We start from the raw sequence: 21,909 nt of genomic DNA on the forward strand, positions 1-21,909 counted from the left end.
AACAAATCAGTAATAATTTGCAATATTCTAAGCTTTAAGAAATTAGAAAAATAACGCTAAAAATAAATGAGAAAACTAAGTAATGGTGTCACTTATTATTAACTTAAACATTCAGAATATTAGATTAATTTTTACATATAAAGGAGAGGTAGTCCAAAGCATTTTTCTTGGCTAATTGATTTTAAGCAGCATTATTTCAAGAAGCGTTCAGTATTTTATCGATCAGTATACATTCTTCCATTAACGAATCAGCAATTTATTACTATTTATTTTTTTCCCTAAATGTCGCTTAACGCAATCTCACCATGACACCGTGTGCCTTAATGCATTAATACATTTGAATGAATGTCGTTTGAAGCATTGATTTGTTAAAAAGTTTGTAAGCAAAAATGAATTAAGCGCCAAAATAAGTGAATATATTGAAGCTATTATATACGTCACTGTTCTATTTGACGGAGCTTGTTTAATTATATTAGCTGTATTTTTCTTACGAAAATAGTTCAGAAAACAAAAAAGTTATACAAGAAAAACCATCAAAATTTTAGTTTTTCGGCTCTCCTGTAAAATTTTCAAATTGTCGCTTACTGCATTAATGCCGGAAAGGGACGATATGGTCTTTTCCCGACAGATTCAATCTGTGTGACAAGCCTAGCAGAGTCTAATCAAAATGTGTGGTATTTGAAGTGTGAATAATTCTGTCCCTAGTTCCTTGAGGTGGTCAATATAAGCCCCAAAGGAGCGAGAATATCATTCATTCATTGGACGAACAGCTTTAGGAAAGACGGTGATGGCTCACTCTTTGAACTATAAAGCTATATTTTAAAATTGTGTCCTAGAAAAAGGATGTGTAAATGGAATTCGGGCCCTGGAATTTCAAGTATCTTTACCTTGAATAAAGAGAAATATAGAATCTTCAGCGCTCCTTACCGAAAAGCTCTCTGAATCTGAGACTTTTCGGTTGGTTGATTTATTGATATGTATTTACGTTGTTTGTCAAATGCGATGCTTTACAGAACGAGAACTACAGTTAAAGTTAGATCTTCACTACTGTAATACGTTCGATGCTTACTCACCGGGAATCAAACCACACAACCTCATGCATCAAAGATCAAAGATACGTTCACTAGCTACTAGATCAACAAAGAGAGCCGTGACTTTTGAGGTTCAACACGAAAACATTCGGAAGGAACCTGGGATTCATTGTGACTTTTAATGGCATTTCTTCTTTCCTTGGGAAATAACACCACTCAAGCTAGAAACTTGAAATTCGGACAGTAGATAAGATTTGTGATGTAGAGTATTACTAAGGAAGGATCTCTTGGAAATTCGAAGAAAGGAAGGAAGTGGCCATCTCCGAATCCCTTAAGGATGGAGACTTGAAATTTGGTATTTGGATTTCACAATTTAAATAATTTGACACCCGTTTCAACGTTTTTTAATACTTTAGTAAAATTGGAGAAAAAGAGGGGAAAACAAAAGGTTACGGGGATTGTAATTATTATAATAATATATCAATATCTAAGAATCTTTAAAAGTTAGAAACATGAAATTAGGTGTATGGACTTCTCACTCAAAATAATCCAATAAGTATTTCAGCGTTTTTGATATTTTACCTAGAAGGAAAGAAAAGGGATGAAAATTATTATTATTATTATTATTATTATTATTATTATTATTATTATTATTATTAATATTATTATTATTAAATGCCTATATCTCGTGATCCCTTACAGTTAGAGACATGAAAGTAGGTAGTTTAATTTTTCATTTAAAATAATTAACATGTATTTGAGCGTTTTTGCCACTTAACGTAGAAGGGAAGAAAAAGAGGTGCGGGTAATTCACTAAAATGCCTTTCGAGGTGCTATAATTATACTATGATTCTAAGAACTGCATTTAAGAAATTACCTAATAGAGCAAATTTCCTAGTCCTAGCTTGGTCTAATGCTTTTTTCCTTTACATACTCAATTATACTACTGTAATAGTGGTGTATTCGGACGAAATACCGTATACAGAGCATCATCCGAAAGAACATTTTCAACACTAAAAAGGCTAAAGACATGGCTACGATCCCGGATGGATGCAGATCGACTTAGCGGCCTGGCACTACTATATACGCACCGAGACAAACGTAGATTACGTTCGGCCAGATTTGCCAGGAACAAGAAAGGACGTAGATTTGAGTTTGTGTTGTAACTTTCACAGAGATGGACTGCAAGGTGACTAAGGCCGTGGTTTTGGCCCGTAATTATTTTCAATTCGTGGGTATCCCCCAAAAATCATGAGTATGAATCTATAACGTTGAACTCCTTCTATGTATCTGGATCGCAAACAAAAGCAAGAAAGATGAACGAACTCGAATTTTTTTTTTTTGAAATTGTATTTTTTTTTTAAATATTTAACTGAAACAAAAGGGCACAACAACAATCGTAAAAAATGTGTACCGGTATATAGACTATATTATATTTTTAATAAACAATACATATGATATTTGTTTGTTTAACGTCCCATGATTGTGCCACGACGGCTAAAGGAGACGTGGGCCTACTGATTATAGTGGAATCCGAACCACTTTTTTCGTTTAACTGTAAACTCACCGGGAATCGAACCCGGGATCACTCGCACCAAAGGCAAGCAAGTTAGCCATTAGATCAAACCTTATTATATCTGAGATTAAAGAAAAACAACAAGTTTGTTTTTGTACTTTATTCTCCATTAATGATTTCGTTTAAAGGTGAGAATTTTTCAAAATTAAATTTGAATTTGATTTTTTTCAAATATCTGATATTGTCAAATAATATCGCCAATCGGAATGTTAAAGGAAATATAGTTTGTGTGCAGTAATGAACGAAAACATCACTTTGGTTTTACATTTCAGATCTCGTTTCGTTCATTTGGTTTTTTACTATTTATCATTATAATGGCTTATATTGTGATTCTATATAATTGTAATTCATATTTTAATTCATGTAAAATTTATACACATTTCGTGCTAGATGATCTGACAAAATTTCTGTTGAGTTTCTGTAAGAGAAAGTTTAGCATTGATATTTTTGTTATTACATTATTTGCAATATTTTATTGAATAAATTGTACATTTACCTTCGTAGTGATTTATATGGTTAAGGAGTACCTGCAATATATTATATTTAAATAGGATTATATCCAAAATTCATTTCTTTATATGTTACTGCTGTAGTTTAACTTCAAACCGTCGCTCTGGGTTACTGTTGGGCCATTCCACGCGAAAGTGAGCCTGAACCCAAATTTTGGAAAACTGTCAAAACCAATGCATTTTTACATATATATGAAGTAAATAGAACGAAATTTACTTTTTCACAAAGAAAAACTTATTTATACTTAGAATTCACGTAAAATTTTAAATCTAAATTGTGAATTTGTAACATGACAGCTGCGAGGAATTTTTTTATTCTTGTTATCGGCAACATTTTACGGAAATTTGTGCGTTTGGCTGAAGTAACTTCGAGCTATTCAAGATGCTTCTTTTTGCTACAAGATGCAGTTGAAAAAGTGTTTACAGGATAAAAATTGTTTATAATATCATTAAAGATATAAACGTCAACTTGAGTGTCCTGCCCGTGACAGAAAACTACCAAAAGTTATTGTACTGAATTACTAAATTTGAGAATGTGATTCGTACTTCGTAGAAGTAACAATTTCCATGTGTACTTCACATTTGCCAAATTTTGGACTAATGCTAATAATATATTTCGATTTATTTCAATTTGAAAACTTGTCCTGCCCGTGACAGTGGGCATGCCATTGGTGGGAAAGTTTGTGTACATTGATTATTCATGATAGAAATTGATTCCATGTGTACTAAAATAAAGTTTTCTAAGCATGAACATTATTTACTTAAATAGAGGATTATCTATTACTATCAGTATGATGTTTTAACTTAAAATAAGTGCCATATAAATATTATCATTAGCGTCACCTTTCTGTTCGTTTCAAGGGAGCAGTAGATGGGATTGGAGTACGTACAAAACGGCCAGTATGGAACTTTGTGAAACAAAAGAAAGTAATTGTAGAATGTGCTGCTGATTTCGTAGCAGCTTTAAGCTCTTCGTTTCAAAATATATCTGTTTTACTACTATCATAAGCAGAAATTGAAAAAAACAAGACACTTTGAATAAAAGACGGGAAAATGCTCTTGTCAATTGAATGTCCCCAATCAAAAAAGTTTTTCCTGCAATATGACAGCGAAAATTTGGTAGTTCGTCGAACTTTTAAATCAGAGCTTCATTCCGTTTAAAATCTTTAAACTCCTAACAGACTTTTATTCAGATTCTGAAAATGATGATTCCGAAAGCCATGAAGCTATCCTGAGCGAAGACTTAGGTTTGCATCTTAACAAGGCTTGTGTTAGGCCAGCTGTTGAAGATATAACACAAGGAACATTTTTGTTGATGGATTTTTTCTCTAGTGGACAGAAAAAGAAAGCGTAGACGTGCAACCAAGGATCTTATAAAATATTAGATATATAGATCACATAGCCCAGTGGAAGAGGACGAAGAAGTCAAGGAAATTCGTATGAAGACCGTAAGCGATTGCGGTAAAATTTTCAAGACTGTTGAAGTGTCTTACATGCATTTCAATCAAATAATACCTGTGATACCAGCAGTGCCATGGCGTTGGGGGATAGGGGCGAGCGGGGCGACGGCCCCGGGCGTCAAAGTATGGGGGCGCAAAATTCAGGAGGAAAAAATAAAAGATATATAAAAAAATGGAAGGAAAAAGTATTAAATAGTGCTCAAAATCAAGGAAAAGCAGGGTTTATTTTTGATAATTTTCTTACGCATGGCGCCAACCATGGTGACGCTTTGCGGCTGGTCTGTCGACCTCACTCATATTTACGGGGGCGCGTCGTATACTCTCGCCCCGGGCGCTGATTTTCCACGGCACGGGCACTGGATACCAGCACCTATTTTATATACTGTTAGACGGTGTTTTGTACGAAGTTCCCTACAAGGTGCGTGTAAATGGGCAAATAAAACCATTTCCTAAAGTGTAGGTGGTGAGAAATAAGTGTGCTACATATTTTTATATTATGTGATAAAAGCGAGTTCCAACTAAAGTAAATAGAACTATTTGTGTACAGTGATATAACAGAACAGCAGAAATTGACTTATTTTTTATTTTATTTCAGTTTTCAAATCATTCTTATTGAAATTTTGTGTGTTGATTCACACGGTGTCCTGCCTGTGACAACCATGTGTCCCGCCCGTGACACAGTAAAGTTGAGTTTTTTTATTGATATAAATATTTGGCAAATTTTTCTTAAGTGAAGTTTGGTAAAAAAAAATTATCATTTATACATTTCCGTTTAAATAAAAACATTTTGAGCCAAGAATTCACAGAGTTTTGTAACATTCACTTGGTGTGTCGAAAGTCACTTCTCTTTTTTGTCCCCGCCCGTGACAGACGATTAGGAATTAATATTTTCTACTCTAAACAGAAAAAAGTACTCAAACATCAGCTACATATACTCCTAAGTCTGTACTGCTCATGTATCATATAATTAGCAGGATTTATGTTGTATTTTTAGAAATATAAAACTTTAAAGCATCAAAAATGTAGTGTAAATGTCCTGCCCGTGACGATGGAATGGCCCTGTTAGTAGTACAGTACAAGGTTTAAATGCATTGACGATTAGTATTATGTATTAGGAAGTGTATCCATTTCATTCTCCTGTACTCAATTTGTGCCCGTAAGTATGCAGGCTAGTTCTTTTAAGGCAAAACCCATAACATTCTTATTTCCGGAGAAAGCCACGAAATTCATGTTTTGGCAATCACTACTATGGGTAATAATCACGGAACCACTAAGCATCCTTGGAGTTCAGTTTGATTTTTTTTTTCAATTTTTAATTTGCTGAATTATATCTGACATAAACATAAATGAAAGCAATATGTAAAGATTACTCCCCTATATTTTGGCCCAGTTGGAACAATGTGTGCCATATACTTTTAAACATCACTTTATAATTAATTATTGTATTTATAGTATTTTATTATACCAAGAAATTTACACAGAAATATCATCATGTCTTTTGTTATTTGTTGACATTTTGTATTATTCTTTATTCATGTATACTTTTGTTATCTATATTTGCGCAGACCGTGTCTGTTTTTTTTTTCATCTGTTGTCCCACAATTGTTATTCAAAATATAAATGATTAGAGCAAATTGTACACTCTTTCGTTAAAATGAATGCCATCGTCAATACCGTATTTTCTTTTGTGCAAGTACTGTGCAAGACAGCGCATTGATACAGTTCGGTGACTAGTGAATCATGACACCGCCATGCCTCCGAAACGAAAGTGCGTATTTAATTTAAATCTAGAGACAGAATATACTTTCATTTAAGAAAACTTACAAATTCGGGTACCAAAATGGAAACTGGGAATCAGGTTTTCACCCCCCCCCATCCAGTCCCGCATTCATAAGCGTCAGATTCTTGCAAAAGAAAAATTCTGATCACCATGAGGGTACGATCATCTTTCAGGAAGCAAACCGCCCCCCCCCCAAACGATCCTTTTGGATCCGCTAGTGACTACTACTACTACCACTACTACTACTATTGCTACTAACTACTACTACTACTACCGCTACTACTACCACTACTACTTATACTAAAGCTTCCTTACCGCAAGATATACATCTTAAATCTTTATAACACGCGATTCCGATTCATTATGAACTACTATGAATCGTTAGAAGCACTATGATTCGCTAAAAATCACTGGGCGGAGCGGGGTATACTCAATCCTCCATTTCTCCTGTAAACTTTGTGCTTTTTACGTGCTTGCAGGCGGAAGGTATGTTTAGCAAAATAGGGGTTAACTTCACAATGCCCGCTCCACCAGGCATCACTCATAAACGAGAAATTACATTCTAATAATTTTATGAAAATGAATCAAAACTTACCTAACCTTCATCTAACCCGTTCCTAACCCCTACCCTACTTATTTGTATCTTACACTACTCTACCCTACCCTACTATATTATACTTTTTCAAAGGGCTCTACTTATCGATGCGCAGCTGGAGCGTGTTTTGTAAAGTTAACCCCTATTTTGCTAAACATACTTTCCGCCAGCAATTTTTGAGTTCTCCTAAAGACTAATCAATGGATGGGTGAACTTCACAGAGCCCTTTTCAGTTTACTTATATATATATTTTTATTAAATATGAAATTATTATTTATAAATTTACTTACAATTATAAATAGCGAAGGACTTCATTTCACTTCACTTCATGTGGAGTATAAAATCCCCCGTTTATATGTTCCCGGCGCTAACGCCTTTGAACAAGGTTTGTAATAAATTTATTCAGGTAAAGAGATAAATTAGTACAAAAGTAAAAGGTAGAAAAAATAAAGGTAAGAGTAATGACAAAGTAAGAAAGGGATTATAGTAAAACGGTAATAAGTAAATGTCACAATCGGGAAGAGAAGGTCAAAATCGGGAAAGCTAAAAGGTTGAAGTCGGGAAAAGGTTGAAACCGGGAAAGAAGTTCAGACAGTAAAAGAGGGCTGAAAAGCCAAGTTGAACAGAGCAAAAAGTTAGAGGAAAGTGTAAAATGAAAAAAGAAAGAGTATAAAAGAGAAGGGAATGTACCTGTAAATATAACAGAAAGTGTGAGTGTAGCGCAGGTATAAGAAGTCCCACGTAACTCCCTTCCTCACAAAGCACCACGACACGAGGCACCCGCTGTAACGGTCACTGCCGAACTCTTGTTTATCATTAACGAAGGACTTTGATTCTTCTCACTGCTTCACTGCTGTTGCGTCAAATATGACGCAGATAAGTTGCCACCGTCTTGAATAAGACCTATCGGCAATTTACAGAAGTAACAACAAAAAAGTCAGATAGGTCAAATAGGGTAGAGAATAAACTCTTTAAAATTTAAGAGATAAGCAACTGATAAAAGAGAGCACTATGAACTACAGTGAAACATGAGATTTTTAGAGATAAAAGAGAAAAAAATTGAGAGGAGAAATCGGCGCCGTGAATAGAATAGAATGCAAGTCGAAAGGTCCCGAACCATAAGTTGCATACAAGAGAGAGTAGAAATGGGAACGATAGAGAGAGTAGAGAGGACATGAAAAAACTAAATGGTTACCTGTACCAAGGTCGACTCCACAGTCACAGCGGGGAGAGGGACGTTGACGGAGGCGATAGAGGTGAACGGGAGTAGGTTCGACATAAAGACGGAGTTGGAGTAAGATACGAATTTGAAAGGTGGAGAGGGAGGTGGAAAGAAACAAAGGAGAGGAGGGGAGAGGGGAAGGGTGATGCCAGTACCAATTAGCTGTAAGACTTTGGGAGTTATAATGTTTCCAACGCTGTAGATGACGAGAGAGGGAATGGGAGCGGTAAGAGGAGGGGGTGAGTTTGAGAGAGATCGGGCAGGGGTGTAGCCAGCAGGTTTGTGTAAGGGGGGATGTCGTTTTTGAGGGGGGCAGCTACAATGTACAAAGCCAAAAAAAAATATAAAAGTGTTGCTGCTAGTGTTTTTGAGGCCTGAAAGAAAGGAAAATTTTGGTTTCCTTCTGGAAGACTAAAAACACTATTTTAGCTTCTTCTTCTTCTTCTTCTTATTATTATTATTATTATTATTATCATTATTATTATTATTATTATTATTATTATTATTATTATTATTATTATTATTATTATTATTATTATTATTATTATTATTATTATTATTATACATTAATTATATTCAAGATAGATTTTATTATCCTTAATCAAGAACTACTGCCCGGGACCAAACGCTATACTTTTATGCATAACTATAAAGGTAACCAAGAAAGTTCTGTCCCTTTTCGTGGAGGTCTGTGTTCAACTGGATCTCACGCTGTGAGTTGAATGCGAGTGGAGATAAGGCGAACGTCAGTTGTTGGTGTGGGTATATCCAACATACTACCTGGTTGTGGCAATTCAGACACACCGTGAACTTGCGTAAAGACAGGGGAAACATGGGACATCCACAGAGCGTCATAAGAGCATGTATGCTGAACGAGTTCAAATGAAGGTCAAACGCCGCTGTAGCGGGACAGAAGATATGCCAGGCCTTTGGTGTGGGTGTCGTGACGACGCGGACATTGCAGCGATGGTTTAACAAGTTTAAGGACGATGACGAAACACCCGAAAACACCACGTGCCAGAAGACCAACACATGTACAAAGAGAAACTGGACTACAATTCAGTATGTGGTGAAACCATTCGGCAGCACATCCATCAACTTGTGAAGCACTACAAGTTGGGCCGATGGGTCTCTCATATTTTGACTCCGGGCCAGAAGGCAACGCGGCAGTCGCCTGTGTTTATTTACTTTTTCGGAGCCATTTCTAGACAGGGCGTTGACATGTGATAAAAAGTGTGTCCTATACGAAGCTCCACGGCGCCGTCATCATTGGTTAGCATCCCATGAACCATTTTCAAAACAGTCGAAACCAGCACTGTACCAGAAGAAGGTCCTTCTGTGTGTTTGGTACATCGTGCATCGGGAACTGCTACCAGCTGGTCAGAGTATCAATGCAACTGTGTAGTGTCAGCAGTTGAGCTGTGCTCAAGAAAAACTCAAATCTCTCGAGCCATCACTTCTGAATTGCAAATGGGTCCTCGTTTACGGGACAACGCTAAGTCCCACGTGGCTAGGATGACTCAGGAAACCATTTTCCGCCTTCGATGGGAAACAATATTGCAACCACTATATTCCCCGGGTATTGCACCGTCCGATTATCACCTGTTCCATTCTTTGGACAATCACCTTAGAGGACGCCAGTTCAAATCCCTAGTAAAAGTCCAAAATGCACCTCATACTTTCTTCGTTTCACGTCCCACCAAGTTCTACCGCGATGGATTGCATGGCCTTCCAGAACGTTTTCAGAAGGTCGTCGATGCTGATGGGGACTATTTTTGATCTTCCAGGTTAGCTGACATATCGATGTTCGAAGGTGGTGGGTGAAAAAGGAACAAAACTTTGCTTGGTTACCTTTATTTTTAAATTTAAGACCTTGTATACTGAACCTATCTACACAAGATTGATTTTCTTTGAAATTTCACTTGATTTCTTTATGGTTTCCTGACAAAAATATTTATTTATTATTCGTGACTAAAACAAAACATAATTATTTTATTACACTGAGTAGAAATAAAAGAGAGCGAATGAAATCCAAATTGAATAAAAACATTGTTTCTCACCAAATTTTCCATCCTCTAGGTCTTTTAAAACACTTGTTAAAGCATATAAAATATACTGTACTTACAAATCAGTTGAGTACCTTTGTTTTATGGCTGTATTTGTAGCACCTTGTTAAAACGTTTGTCTTCAAACTGTCAAATATAAATCGCAGTAAATTGTGCAATCTGCTGTCACAAAAAAGTATTCTATTTTTCGATCGGTATAAGGAATAGATACTATACTATTTTTCGATCGGTATGGACAAACAATATTTCTCCATACTATTTTACCATGAAATATTGTCAATAAACTTTGTTACTTTTAAATGAATGAAGCGAGATAATTTTACTATGATGTTTTAAAAGCTGGTCATTTGGGGGGGCAGGAAACCATTTGGGGGGCCTGGCCCCGATGGTCCCCCCCTTGGCTACACCCCTGAAATCGGGTGACCAAACAAACTGCCAAAACGTGCAGCGCGGTCTGCTGATTCATTGCCCATGACACCCACGTGACTTTTCACTGATAGAAAGAAAGTAGAAAATCCCGAAGTATTACGTAGAGCTACCAGAAATTTGTTCTCTAAAATAATACGGTCAGTTTTAGAAGTCCAAGGGTATGATTGTAATGTGAAAAGAAGGGATTTGGAATCAGTAACAAGACATACTATAGCATAGGATTGGTTAAGAGACTGACGGAGGGCAGCAGCTACAGAGTAAGTTTCTGCTTGAAAGATAGTAGTAGAAGAGGGCAATTTCTAACTAAAAGTTGATTGAGAAAAGAATCGTAGAAACCCGAACTGACACAGTCACGTGATTTAGAGTCATCCGTATATAAATAAATAGCGGGTGTTGGAGGGGAAGTGGGAAAGCCAGGAATGATTCTTCTCAAATGAAGGACTTTTTTGTATGCTGCGGTACGTATTCAATGTTGCCAAAACGTTGCCAGTGTTTGCGTTGCGTTGAGATACACAAGTTTTGCGGAAACTAAAATCAAAACTACTGTTCAATGACGCTAAATTCGTTTAATAGTTTTTATTTCCTTACAAACCTTTCTTATTTCAATTTCTTATTGATTTGCAATCACTTCTTGTAAATAGTATTCATTCGCAGGATGTGATTCACCATCTCAAACTTAGGTATGATATTGCAATGTGGGCCTCACTCCGTAGCTTTTGCGTCCGCGCGGGATGTTATCCGTTTTTTTTATTTGTGTGTGTGTGTGTGTTGACCTAATTTCTTTAGAATTGCAGGGCGCCAGAGATATTTTCTGGAAGTGGGGTGACGGAGTCCCCCGCTTTCCCCCTCACTTTTACCACTCAGTCTAGCCAACTGTTCTACACGCTATCCTAGCCAGCTGTTTTAAGTTGTTCACAAAATTTATATCATTATTAGCAAATAGCGCTAGCCCACTCCGCCACGAAGACGGACAGCAACACTCGTTTGATTTCTGCTATTTGAAGGCAACGCAAAAAGAAATGGATAACGCCAACCAATCAGAACTGTGTTTTTCGCTCCGGGAGCATTACTCTCCTGAGCTACTCCTACTCGTAACAGGCCTTGTGCAACGACTGCTCGGGAGAGTAATGCTCTCGGAAGTACGTTTCTTCGCGCGCTACTGTAGCCAGCTGTTTTACGCGCTATCCTAGCCAGCTGTTTTAACATGGGGCAGGGTTTCTAATCCGTTCCTACTACTACTACTACTTATCTGCACAAAAGTAAGTACATCACTTCTTTGAGTATTATTTTCATCTTATTTTAATTTAAAAAAGGGTTATAAAAATGTTTTTAAAAAATCCTCGGGTCGCATTTGAACTTACGCCAAATGACATTTTCGTCACGATTTAAATTCACTTCAAGATTGTTTCAAAGTGATGTTAACCGTTTGCAGGGGGCGGTAGAAAATAGAGTGGGCCCGATCCAACCATACTGTGCTTTATCACTATATTATAGTCCATTTCCAACAAACTGTTATTATTGGCCTGTGCCCCCTACAGCTTCTCAGTCCAACCCTGACCAGTTTTGGTCATATCAATGGATAGGGAAGTAAATGGCACTGCTGCCAGGACCACACCTCGAATAGTCGCTACTGTAGCGTCAAAATTCACGTTTCGCTACCCTTACTGAAATTCCGCTATTTTCCGCTTCATTATAAAATTAAACTTAAATGATATAAAAGAGAACGCTCTTAACAAAACTGCAAAAAATTCACACATTAATAATAGGCCTGTAGTCCTTGGTCAATAATAATCCTCATGAAACACTGAATATTAAGCAATTAATAATTTTACATCTACTCGTCCTAAACAAACTAATCTGACAACTCCAATGGTCTCTTAAGCCCTTTCAGTCTTATTTCAATAAATCACTCACGGTCAATACTTATCATTCTTTTAATATCATGTTATTTATTAACATATTAACATTGTGTAACACAGGCCGGTAGCTAACCCACAACTGCATGGGGCGGTAGAAAATAGAATGGGCCGATCCAATCATATTAAGCTTTATCACAATATTATAGTCCATTTCCAAGCCTACAGTGAAAATTTTTGGGGACAGTAAAAATTTAGGGAGACCGGCTACCTGATTACGGTCTTGGTAAAACATGACTTGTAAATATTTTTATTTTAAAAATAGAAGAAATGAAGGAAAATGGATACATCCTGTTATTATTGGTCTGTGCCCCCTACAGCTTGTCGGACTGCCAATAATAATCCCTCATGAAACACTGAATATTAAGCAATTAATGATTTTACATCTACTCGTCGTCAACGAATATGCATTGTTACTAATCCCTCATGAAACACTGAATATTAAGATATTAATGATTTTACATCTACTCATCGTCAACAAATTAACCTCACATACCAAAAACCAATAGATTTGGCAGCAGACCAAACCACATTTTCTACCATACTAAAACTCTCCATATAGCAGAACACGCAGTGACTTATAATCCTTTAAAACTTCTGATTAAATTACAAATACTATCACAAAACACACTCTCTCCACAATACCATTGGACTGTTACCCTCTTCCAGGACGTGGCCTTGGTCAATTCCAATGGTCTGTTAGGCTTTTCAAGAGTGGTCGAAAAAAAAAACACAATAAGAATCAAAATTATTAAAAATACTCCTAAAAATTCACACAAGTCACTCTATCCATAATACCATTGGACGGTTGCCCTCTTTCAGGACGAATCCTTGGTCAACTCCAGTGGTCTGTTTTGACATATACACAGCACCAAAGCTGCAAAAATGCACATATTAATAATAGGCCTAAATTCTAAACGGAAATGCCCTGATGTAGTGCTTCACTAAATTTTAAGAATTAAAAAGAAACAATTTCCGCCTTATACAGAGTCGTTTTACGACAACCGTCCATCAAATTCCGAAAGCCTTGCAATCAGAAGTACGTGAATACATGAATACTTTAATTCAGCAACGTGTTGTGGAAAGGTCTAATTCTCCTTTTAATTCGCCAGTTATTTTTGAGAAAACCATCGGGAAAGCTGAGAAAAATAGCTGATATGCGACTGTTGAATTCAAAAGTGGTTCATCATTCCTTGGCTTTACCACCTATACATGATATAATTTCTTCCATGGCTGGACATGTTTGGTATGTAAATTTGGACGTATCTTCGGCATACTTTAATATAGAATTAACACCAGATTCTCGTCCATATTTTGCCTTTTCTCTACCGTCACTTGGGACATTTCAGTATTGTGTTACTCCCCAAGGATTTGTAAATAGTGGTGCTGTGTACAATAGATTCATGTCTATGGTGTTGGCTAACCTCCATCCAGAAAACATAGCCTGTTATGTAGACGATTTGTACATTTTTTCCAACTCACAGGAACAAATTATTGAGATTTTAAGAGATCTATTTAAACGTCTTAGAAAATCAGGACTGAGAATTTCAGTAGAAAAATCTCAATTTTTATTTCAAGAAATTTTAGCGCTCGGACACAAAGTGTCGCGTTATGGCTACCAAATCTCAGATCGGCTGTTAAAAGCAATTGAAACTTATCCTGTCCCAAAATCGACGAAGAACGTTAGATCGTTTCTCGGTTTGTGCAATTTTGTAAGGAAATTTTTATCTAATTACGCGGAAGTAGTACAAAATTTACAAAAGTTATTAAAAAAGGGCGTGAAATTTAGTTGGGACTCTACTCACCAACAGGCATTTGAGACGTTAAAGAAGAAACTTTTGGAAGCACCAATACTAGCTCCTTACCGGCCAGACAAACCTTTGTGTTTATGGACAGATGCATCCAAAATCGGAATTTCTGCAATGTGTACGCAGTGTACGGACGAAAATTTACAAGATTGGACTCCCATTGGTTATTACTCGAGGCTTTTGACACCAGCAGAACAGAAACTTTCAACAATAGAACAGGAATTGCTAGCCGTATTAGCCGCAGTAAAGGCATTTAAATATTATTTAATAGGAAGGCATTTTTATTTGAAAATAAATAACCGAGCATTAGTCTACCTCAAGACAGCAGCTAATCTACCGCCCAAACTACTTCGTTGGAGTTTAATTTTGTCGGAGTATGATTTTACCCCTGTTCATGTTCGCAGTGAGAATAACCCTGTAGACTCGATGAGTCGCATTTCGGTGGTTCCCCCACAACCGGGAGACCTGTTATTAGAAGATTTGGACGAAGAGAGATGTTTAGTAAATTTCCAAGCACCCGAAAACATTGGAAAACATTGGAAGACGGACCCTTATTTTGGACCCATATACAGATGCTTACAGGAAAATAAGCAAGGAGAAGACTACAGGCTCGAACGGCAAGCTAGAGCATTTCAATTAATTGATGGAAAGTTATACCGTGCACATAGATTTGGAAATATCACGAAGCATTTATTGTGTATTCCATTCAAAATGAGAGATGAAATTTTTAACTTATTGTACTCTCATCCGTCAGCCACAGCGCATGCAGGCCAGAATCGTACATATCAATTAGCGCTACAAAAGGTGTATTTTCCACACATGCGCAATTACTTTCGTCAGAAAATTAGACAATGTGTTTCTTGTCAAGTGAATAAAACAGGAAGCCAAGTAGCTACTATTAAACCTCAAATATTTCCAAAAGCGGCCCCATTTTCAGTAGTCACAATTGATCAATGCGGCCCCTTTCCAACATCTTCTACATATCGTCACAAGTATATTTTAATTATGTGTGATGCGTGTACAAGATATGTCATAGCTGAAAGCATACCGGATTTAACGGGAGACACTATTGCAACTGCTATTTATAATAAACTCATCTTAAAGTACGGGGCACTATCATCTTTAATACTAGACCGTCTTCCATCTCATAAATCTAAGATCATGTCAGAATTAGCGAAATTATTAGGAATAGAATTGAAATTCATTCCAGTTAATTCACATTATTCTCTCAATTTGGCTGAGAAAACAAGTGACACAATTCAAAGAGCTTTACGTCACTACATCAAATCAACTGGAAATAATTGGGACATCATGTTACCGCAAATTGTGTTTGGATTAAATAATTTGAAGAATCAAACTACTAAATATTCGAGTTTCTACTTGCTCCATGGATTTGAAGCAAAGATTGTTTTTGATCTCCAATTTAATACTCCAATTCAAGAGGAAGAAAATATCGAACGGATGGAAACGATGCGTCTCGCGAGAGATGATGCCTATCAGAATATGTATAAAAGTTATCTCAAGCAATTGGAGAAGTACGAAGACCATCATGCGCAAACACAATTTCACCCTGGACAAAAGGTTCTCATTCAAAATGTGACAAGACATAAAGGAATACCAGCAGCATTTGATTTCCGTTATGACAAGCAAGGTGTGATACTATCACGTTTGCCCAGCTCAAACAAATATCTTGTTTCTTTTAAAAATGCAAAAGGAGCTGATATCCAAGATGAGATAGAAGTACGTCGATTAAAGCCGCTGCAATCCGCAACAGCAAATGAAAATGCTAACAAAGGGCAAGAAGAGACAAACGCCATCCTTGGAAATATGCAACCAGTGAAACACAGCATAATTATGCAAGAAGAAGTCTATATCTAAATTATCAAAATAACTTAAATAACATAATTAGTGAAATTCATGAAAGAAAAGAGTAAGTTAGAATATTTTTATTTCATCCCCTTTTTCCCCTCTGTAAATACGGTTTAAGTTAGGTTATATGTTGGTGTGGTCTATTTGTACTAAATAGTATTCTTTGTGGGTGAGCGAGTATAAGGCGCTCTCCTAAAACTCAACCAAACCTTAAGCTAAAAGCTGCAAAATCGAACTGCAGAAATGTAGTTCAAACCTTCATTTTTCGAACATTGAATACGATTTAGTACTCTTGTAACATTGTGTTGTCTCTTTCATCTATCTTTGGGGTAGAATAGGACGTAATTTCGATTCGGAATCCCCTCCCATTCCCCCCCAGAATAAAATTTTCGTTAGAGACATTAGCTAAAACTGATATATATATATATATATATATATATATATATATATATATATATATATATATATATATATATATATATATATACATATACATATTGCATTTTAGATTAATTAATGTTATATTTTTCTGTATTAGTAAAGTACATAACCTATTATTTCGTTTTTTCCTCATATGGATACTTTTTCGAATAAGTTGGAATCTTTAGCGTAGCAAATAGAAAATATAACTGTAAATGCCTACATTCCATCTTTACAAATTTCTAATGACCCAATGTCATTGCTATTAATAATATCTATTACAAGTGCTGTACTGTCACCTCTCATTATCATATTTTTATCTATAAAATTATTTAAAATTAATAGGGAGTTATCGAATATAAATACGAAATTACATTTACATAATGAAGAAACTTTAAATGATTTTAAGCACGTGCAAACGAATAGTGTATGAAAGGTTTCCTTATACGAAAAATATTATTGCAACATGATGATAGAAACCTAGATTATATATTACTGAAGTAATCAAATAATAGTCATAACATGATTTGCAAAGCAAATCCAAAGACAGACTATTATTTTCTTTGAAAGAAAAATTCCAGTTTTGAATATCAATTTCTTGCAAAGCGAGACGAAGACATCAAACTGGACAAAAAAAAAAAAAAAAAAAAAAAAAGTGGTACACAAAAACGTATTCGCAAAGCGAATTTTTGGAAGTGTGTATGCGCATATGAAACAAATATATATTGTGTCTTATGTATTTATAAATCTATTCATTATACTCCCATACTAAAATTATATAGTATTTTCTTCTGTTTTCCTTTATAGGCAAATAATCAACATGAACTTCGCCATATTCTATATAATTATATTCACTGTCATTTCTATCTTAATTTTCCTTATGTTAGCCATTTTTATTTACTTTCAATGCAGAAAATCTTCAGAAAATGTAATTCAACAGCCACAGCAGAAAATTTGTTCTATTCAAATCCCATCTTTACCTCAACTAGACCCTATATATGATGATATCTACTACGAAAATGAACAAAATCAAAACATTCCTAATTTCTCTTCAGATAATATCTCTCTGCGCGTTCATGGTTTAAATTGCATAGTTACTTATTCCAACTATACTTCAAATATTTCTTCTTAAGTCGAATTTGTGTCGTGTCAATCAAACCAGCATGCATGTACTCTAAGACATCCCCACAGTTCTGAAATTACAAATCGCCAACCATTGACTTTAAAGAATATATTTCAAGACGGCTATGTCGACATACCATATGCTAATAAATAATCATTCTTTACATCAAGACGATATTAACTACTAAATTCCATCAATATATTTTCTATGGACATTAAAAATTTCAACAAGTATAACGGAAGAGGACACATTTGGATTCCTGCCATATCCACTGGAAACAGGATGAACCAGGAAATACTCGTCTGAACCCCCCCTAGTGTGATTTTCCCTTCCCCCAAGTCTATATGTGTAAGTGAACTGTGATAAGTGATTGTGTGAAATAATGTCGTATCAATAGTGAAAATGTTATATATATATAATTATGTAAAATAGTGTGGTGATTTTAGTGCATATTTAATTTTTAGTAAAAAGAAAAGTGAGAGTGAATTCACGAATAATTTTGGTGATGGATATAATTATGATTATCTTTATGTTACTTATATACACATATATACATATATTCATAATTATTTAGTGTAGTGCAGTTGCGAACATCAGTGAAAATTCACATAACATACAATCAGTGTTTATAAAAAAAACGAGTGAATTTTGTTTTTATATAATGATATAAATAATTACTTACCAATATATCAGCGAACAAATCTTAAAAACAAATACAATTCACTCCATCACAGAACACAAACAATGTAAAACTGACCTATATTCTGTTTTGCTGTATGGAGATTTTTTTTTTTTACATGTGACATTGCAAGGACGCATGTATATAATTGAGACTGTATTACTGACCTTGCAATATGCAAACGTAATCATAACGACTTCTTTTCTATGCTTGATATGATTATCATGGACTAAACAGTGTTTTATAACTCTTTCATTTTAACTTGAGTAGTAATGGCCCCACTTGGCCTCACTTTGGACTTTGACCCCGACCTTTGTGACGTCATAGGTCAAAGGTCAATGACCTTGGCCCAGGGTCAATGACCTAGGGGTTCATGGGACCACCCCCTCTAAATTTTGGCAGGGGTACCATGGCCCACCCCCTAAATTTTGGCAGGGGTACATAGGACCACCCCCCTTAAATTTTGGAAATTGCCAAATGCCGATACAATGTATTTTGAACTTCTTGCACTAGTTTGTCTTTAGCATATAATTTTAATTCCAATTGAAGTCTTTTAAGGTCTAATGCAATATCAATTGGTGGAAACTCAATGTCCATTTGATCACAAATAAACTGTTTATCAATACCCCATGGTCCCTGGCCGGGGTCAATGACCTAGGGGTACATAGGACCACCCCCTCTAAATTTTGGCAGGGGTACCTTGGCCCACCCCCTAAATTTTGGCAGGGGTACATAGGACCACCCCCCTTAAATTTTGGAAATTGCCAAATCTAAAAATTTGGTATGGTAGCCTAGGACTATAGTATGTACCTCTATCAGTATTGGGTGTCTATGTCGTTCCCTTTCATGGGTAAAAAATTGCCAAAAATTCAAATTTCGGAGGTTTTTGACCTAATTTATCCCCTTGGATGAGGTGTTATTACCCTATATGGTTATATGGGCGTATACAGGGGTCCATTACCTTTCATAAGACATGGGTATATTAATGCACCCCTTGAAAAATTTGGGAGGGGTACCTTGGCCCACCCCTTAAATTTTGGAAATTGCCAAATTTTAACATTGGGTATTATAGTACAGGACCCTAATATGTATTATGATAAATTTGGGTGGTCCACCTCATTCCCTTTTAGGGGTACATAGGACCACCCCCCCTTAAATTTTGGAAATTGCCAAATCTAAAAATTTGGTGTGGTAGCCTAGGACCATAGTATGTACCTCTATCAGTATTGGGTGTCTATGTCGTTCCCTTTCATGGATAAAAAATTGCCAAAAATTTAAATTTCGGGGTTTTTTGACCTAATTTATCCCCTTGGATGAGGTATTATTACCTTATATGATTATATGGTCATGTATAGGGGTCCATTACCTATCATAAGACATAGGTATATTTGTGCACCCCTTGAAAAATTTGGGAGGGGTACTTTGGCCCACCCCTTAAATTTTGGAAATTGACCAATTTAAACATTGGATATTATAGTACAGGACCCTAATATGTATCATGATAAATTTGGGCGGTCCACCTCGTTTCCTTCCAGGGGCACAAAATTGCCAAAATATAAACGTAAGCAATACGTTATACCACGTGTTTGGTGTTTGGTCGATTTTATCCCCTTTGATGAGGTGTTATTATCCTATATAGTTATATGGTCATGTATAGGGGTCCATTACCTTTCATAAGATATCGGTATATTTGTACACTCCTTTAAAAATTTGGGAGAGGTACTTTGGCCCACCCCTTAAATTTTGGAAATTGCTCATTTTATATATTTGGTATTATAGTACTGGACCCTAACATGTATTATGATAAATTTGGGTGGTCCACCTCGTTCCCTTTTAGGGGTACAAAATTGTCAAAATATAAACGTAAGCAATACGTTGTACCACGTGTTTGGTTTGACCTAAGTTATCCCCTTGGATGAGGTTCTATTACCTTATATGGTTATATGGTTATGTATAGGGGTCTATTTCCTATCATAAGACATAGGTACATTTGTGCACTCTTTTTAAAAATTTGGGAGGGGTACTTTGGCCCACCCCTTAAATTTTAGAAATTGCTCATTTTATATATTTGGCATTATAGTACTGGACCCTAACATGTATTATGATAAATTTGGGTGGTTCACCTCGTTCCCTTTTAGGGGTACGAAATTGCCAAATTTTAGTACAACCACGTGTTTGTTTTGGCTCAATTTATCCCCTTGGATGAAGTCCTATTACCTTATATGATTATATGGTTATGTATATTGGTCCATCCCCTATTATAAGACATGGGTATATTGATGCACCCAGGGAGGGGTACCTTGGCCCACCACCTAAATTTTGGAAATTGCCCAATTTAAACATTAGGTATTATAGTACAGGAACCTAATATGTATCATGATAAATTTTGATGGTCCACCTCGTCCCCTTTTAGGGGTACAAAATTGTCAAAATATAAACGTAAGCAATACGTTATACCACGTGTTTGGTTTTTGACCTAATTTATCCTCTTGGATGAGGTCCTATTACCTAATATGATTATATGGTCATGTATAGGGGTCCATTTTCTATCATAAGACATAGGTACATTGATGCACCCAGGGATGGGTACCATAGCCAATCTCTTAAATTTTGGAAATTTTTCAATTTAAGCATTCGCTATCATAGTACATGACCTCAATATGTATCATGATAAATTTGGGTGGTCCACCTTGTTCCCTTTCATGAGTAAAAAAAATGCCAAAATATAAACATAAGCAATATGTTGTATCACGTGTTTGGTTTTTGGCCCAATTTATCCCGCTTGATGCGGTCTTATACCGTATATGGTCATATGGTCATGTATATAGGTTCATTTCCTATCATAAGACATGAGTACATTGATGCACCCTTTAAAAAATTTGGGAGGGGTATCTTGACTCATCCACTCAGTTTTAGAAATTGTTTAATATAAGCATTTGGTATCTTCGTACAGGTCTTCAATATGTACCACTATAAAATTGGATGGTCCAAATCGTTCCCTTTCATGGGTAAAGAACTACCAAAAATCAAATTTCGGAGGTTATTGACCCTTTGATAAGTATTTAGCACGTTATATGGTTTATTACCCTTATGTGTTTATGTTCTCTTTTAAATTTGGGAATTATCAAATAACATAATTTGGTAAACGTTTTCTAGGACCCGTTGGTGTTTCTCTTATGACCAAATATTCAAAATTTAAAGGTTATTAACCGGCTTTATTATTAAATGAGTACAGGATTTATTACTTTTCCATAAGACACAGGTGTATTTGTGTATCAATCTTAAATTTTGGGAGGGGTACATTTCTTATTGTCATATCAATAATTGGTAAATGTTCTTTGGGTAAATCATTGTGATCACGTGATCAGTTATTGACCTATGATGGATTAGGAGTCCAAGACATTGGTACATTTAAACTTTGTAGGA

At 35.8% G+C, this 21,909-nt stretch overlaps 1 protein-coding gene across 4 annotated transcripts in view; it reads right to left on the reverse strand.

Moving 5' to 3' along the window:
* The window catches only part of LOC145666457 (uncharacterized), a 314,168-nt gene that overhangs the window by 226,515 nt on the left and 65,744 nt on the right, over positions 1-21,909 (reverse strand). Inside the window, exon 1 of one of the 4 annotated variants that reach the window (XM_081733695.1) lies at positions 7,242-7,633. The exons of 1 other annotated variant lie outside the window; for it this stretch is intronic. In XM_081733695.1, the coding sequence (XP_081589821.1) occupies positions 7,242-7,266 (25 nt within the window). In that variant the 5' untranslated portion in view covers positions 7,267-7,633. Of the gene's footprint in view, positions 1-7,241; positions 7,634-21,909 lie in introns of those variants that run through there. 2 more of the 4 variants (XM_081733694.1, XM_081733692.1) reach the window with 2 other exon arrangements.

This window comes from Thermobia domestica, chromosome 12 (assembly GCF_964235325.1).
Source record: "Thermobia domestica chromosome 12, izTheDome1.hap1.1, whole genome shotgun sequence".
Lineage (NCBI taxonomy): Eukaryota > Metazoa > Arthropoda > Insecta > Zygentoma > Lepismatidae > Thermobia > Thermobia domestica.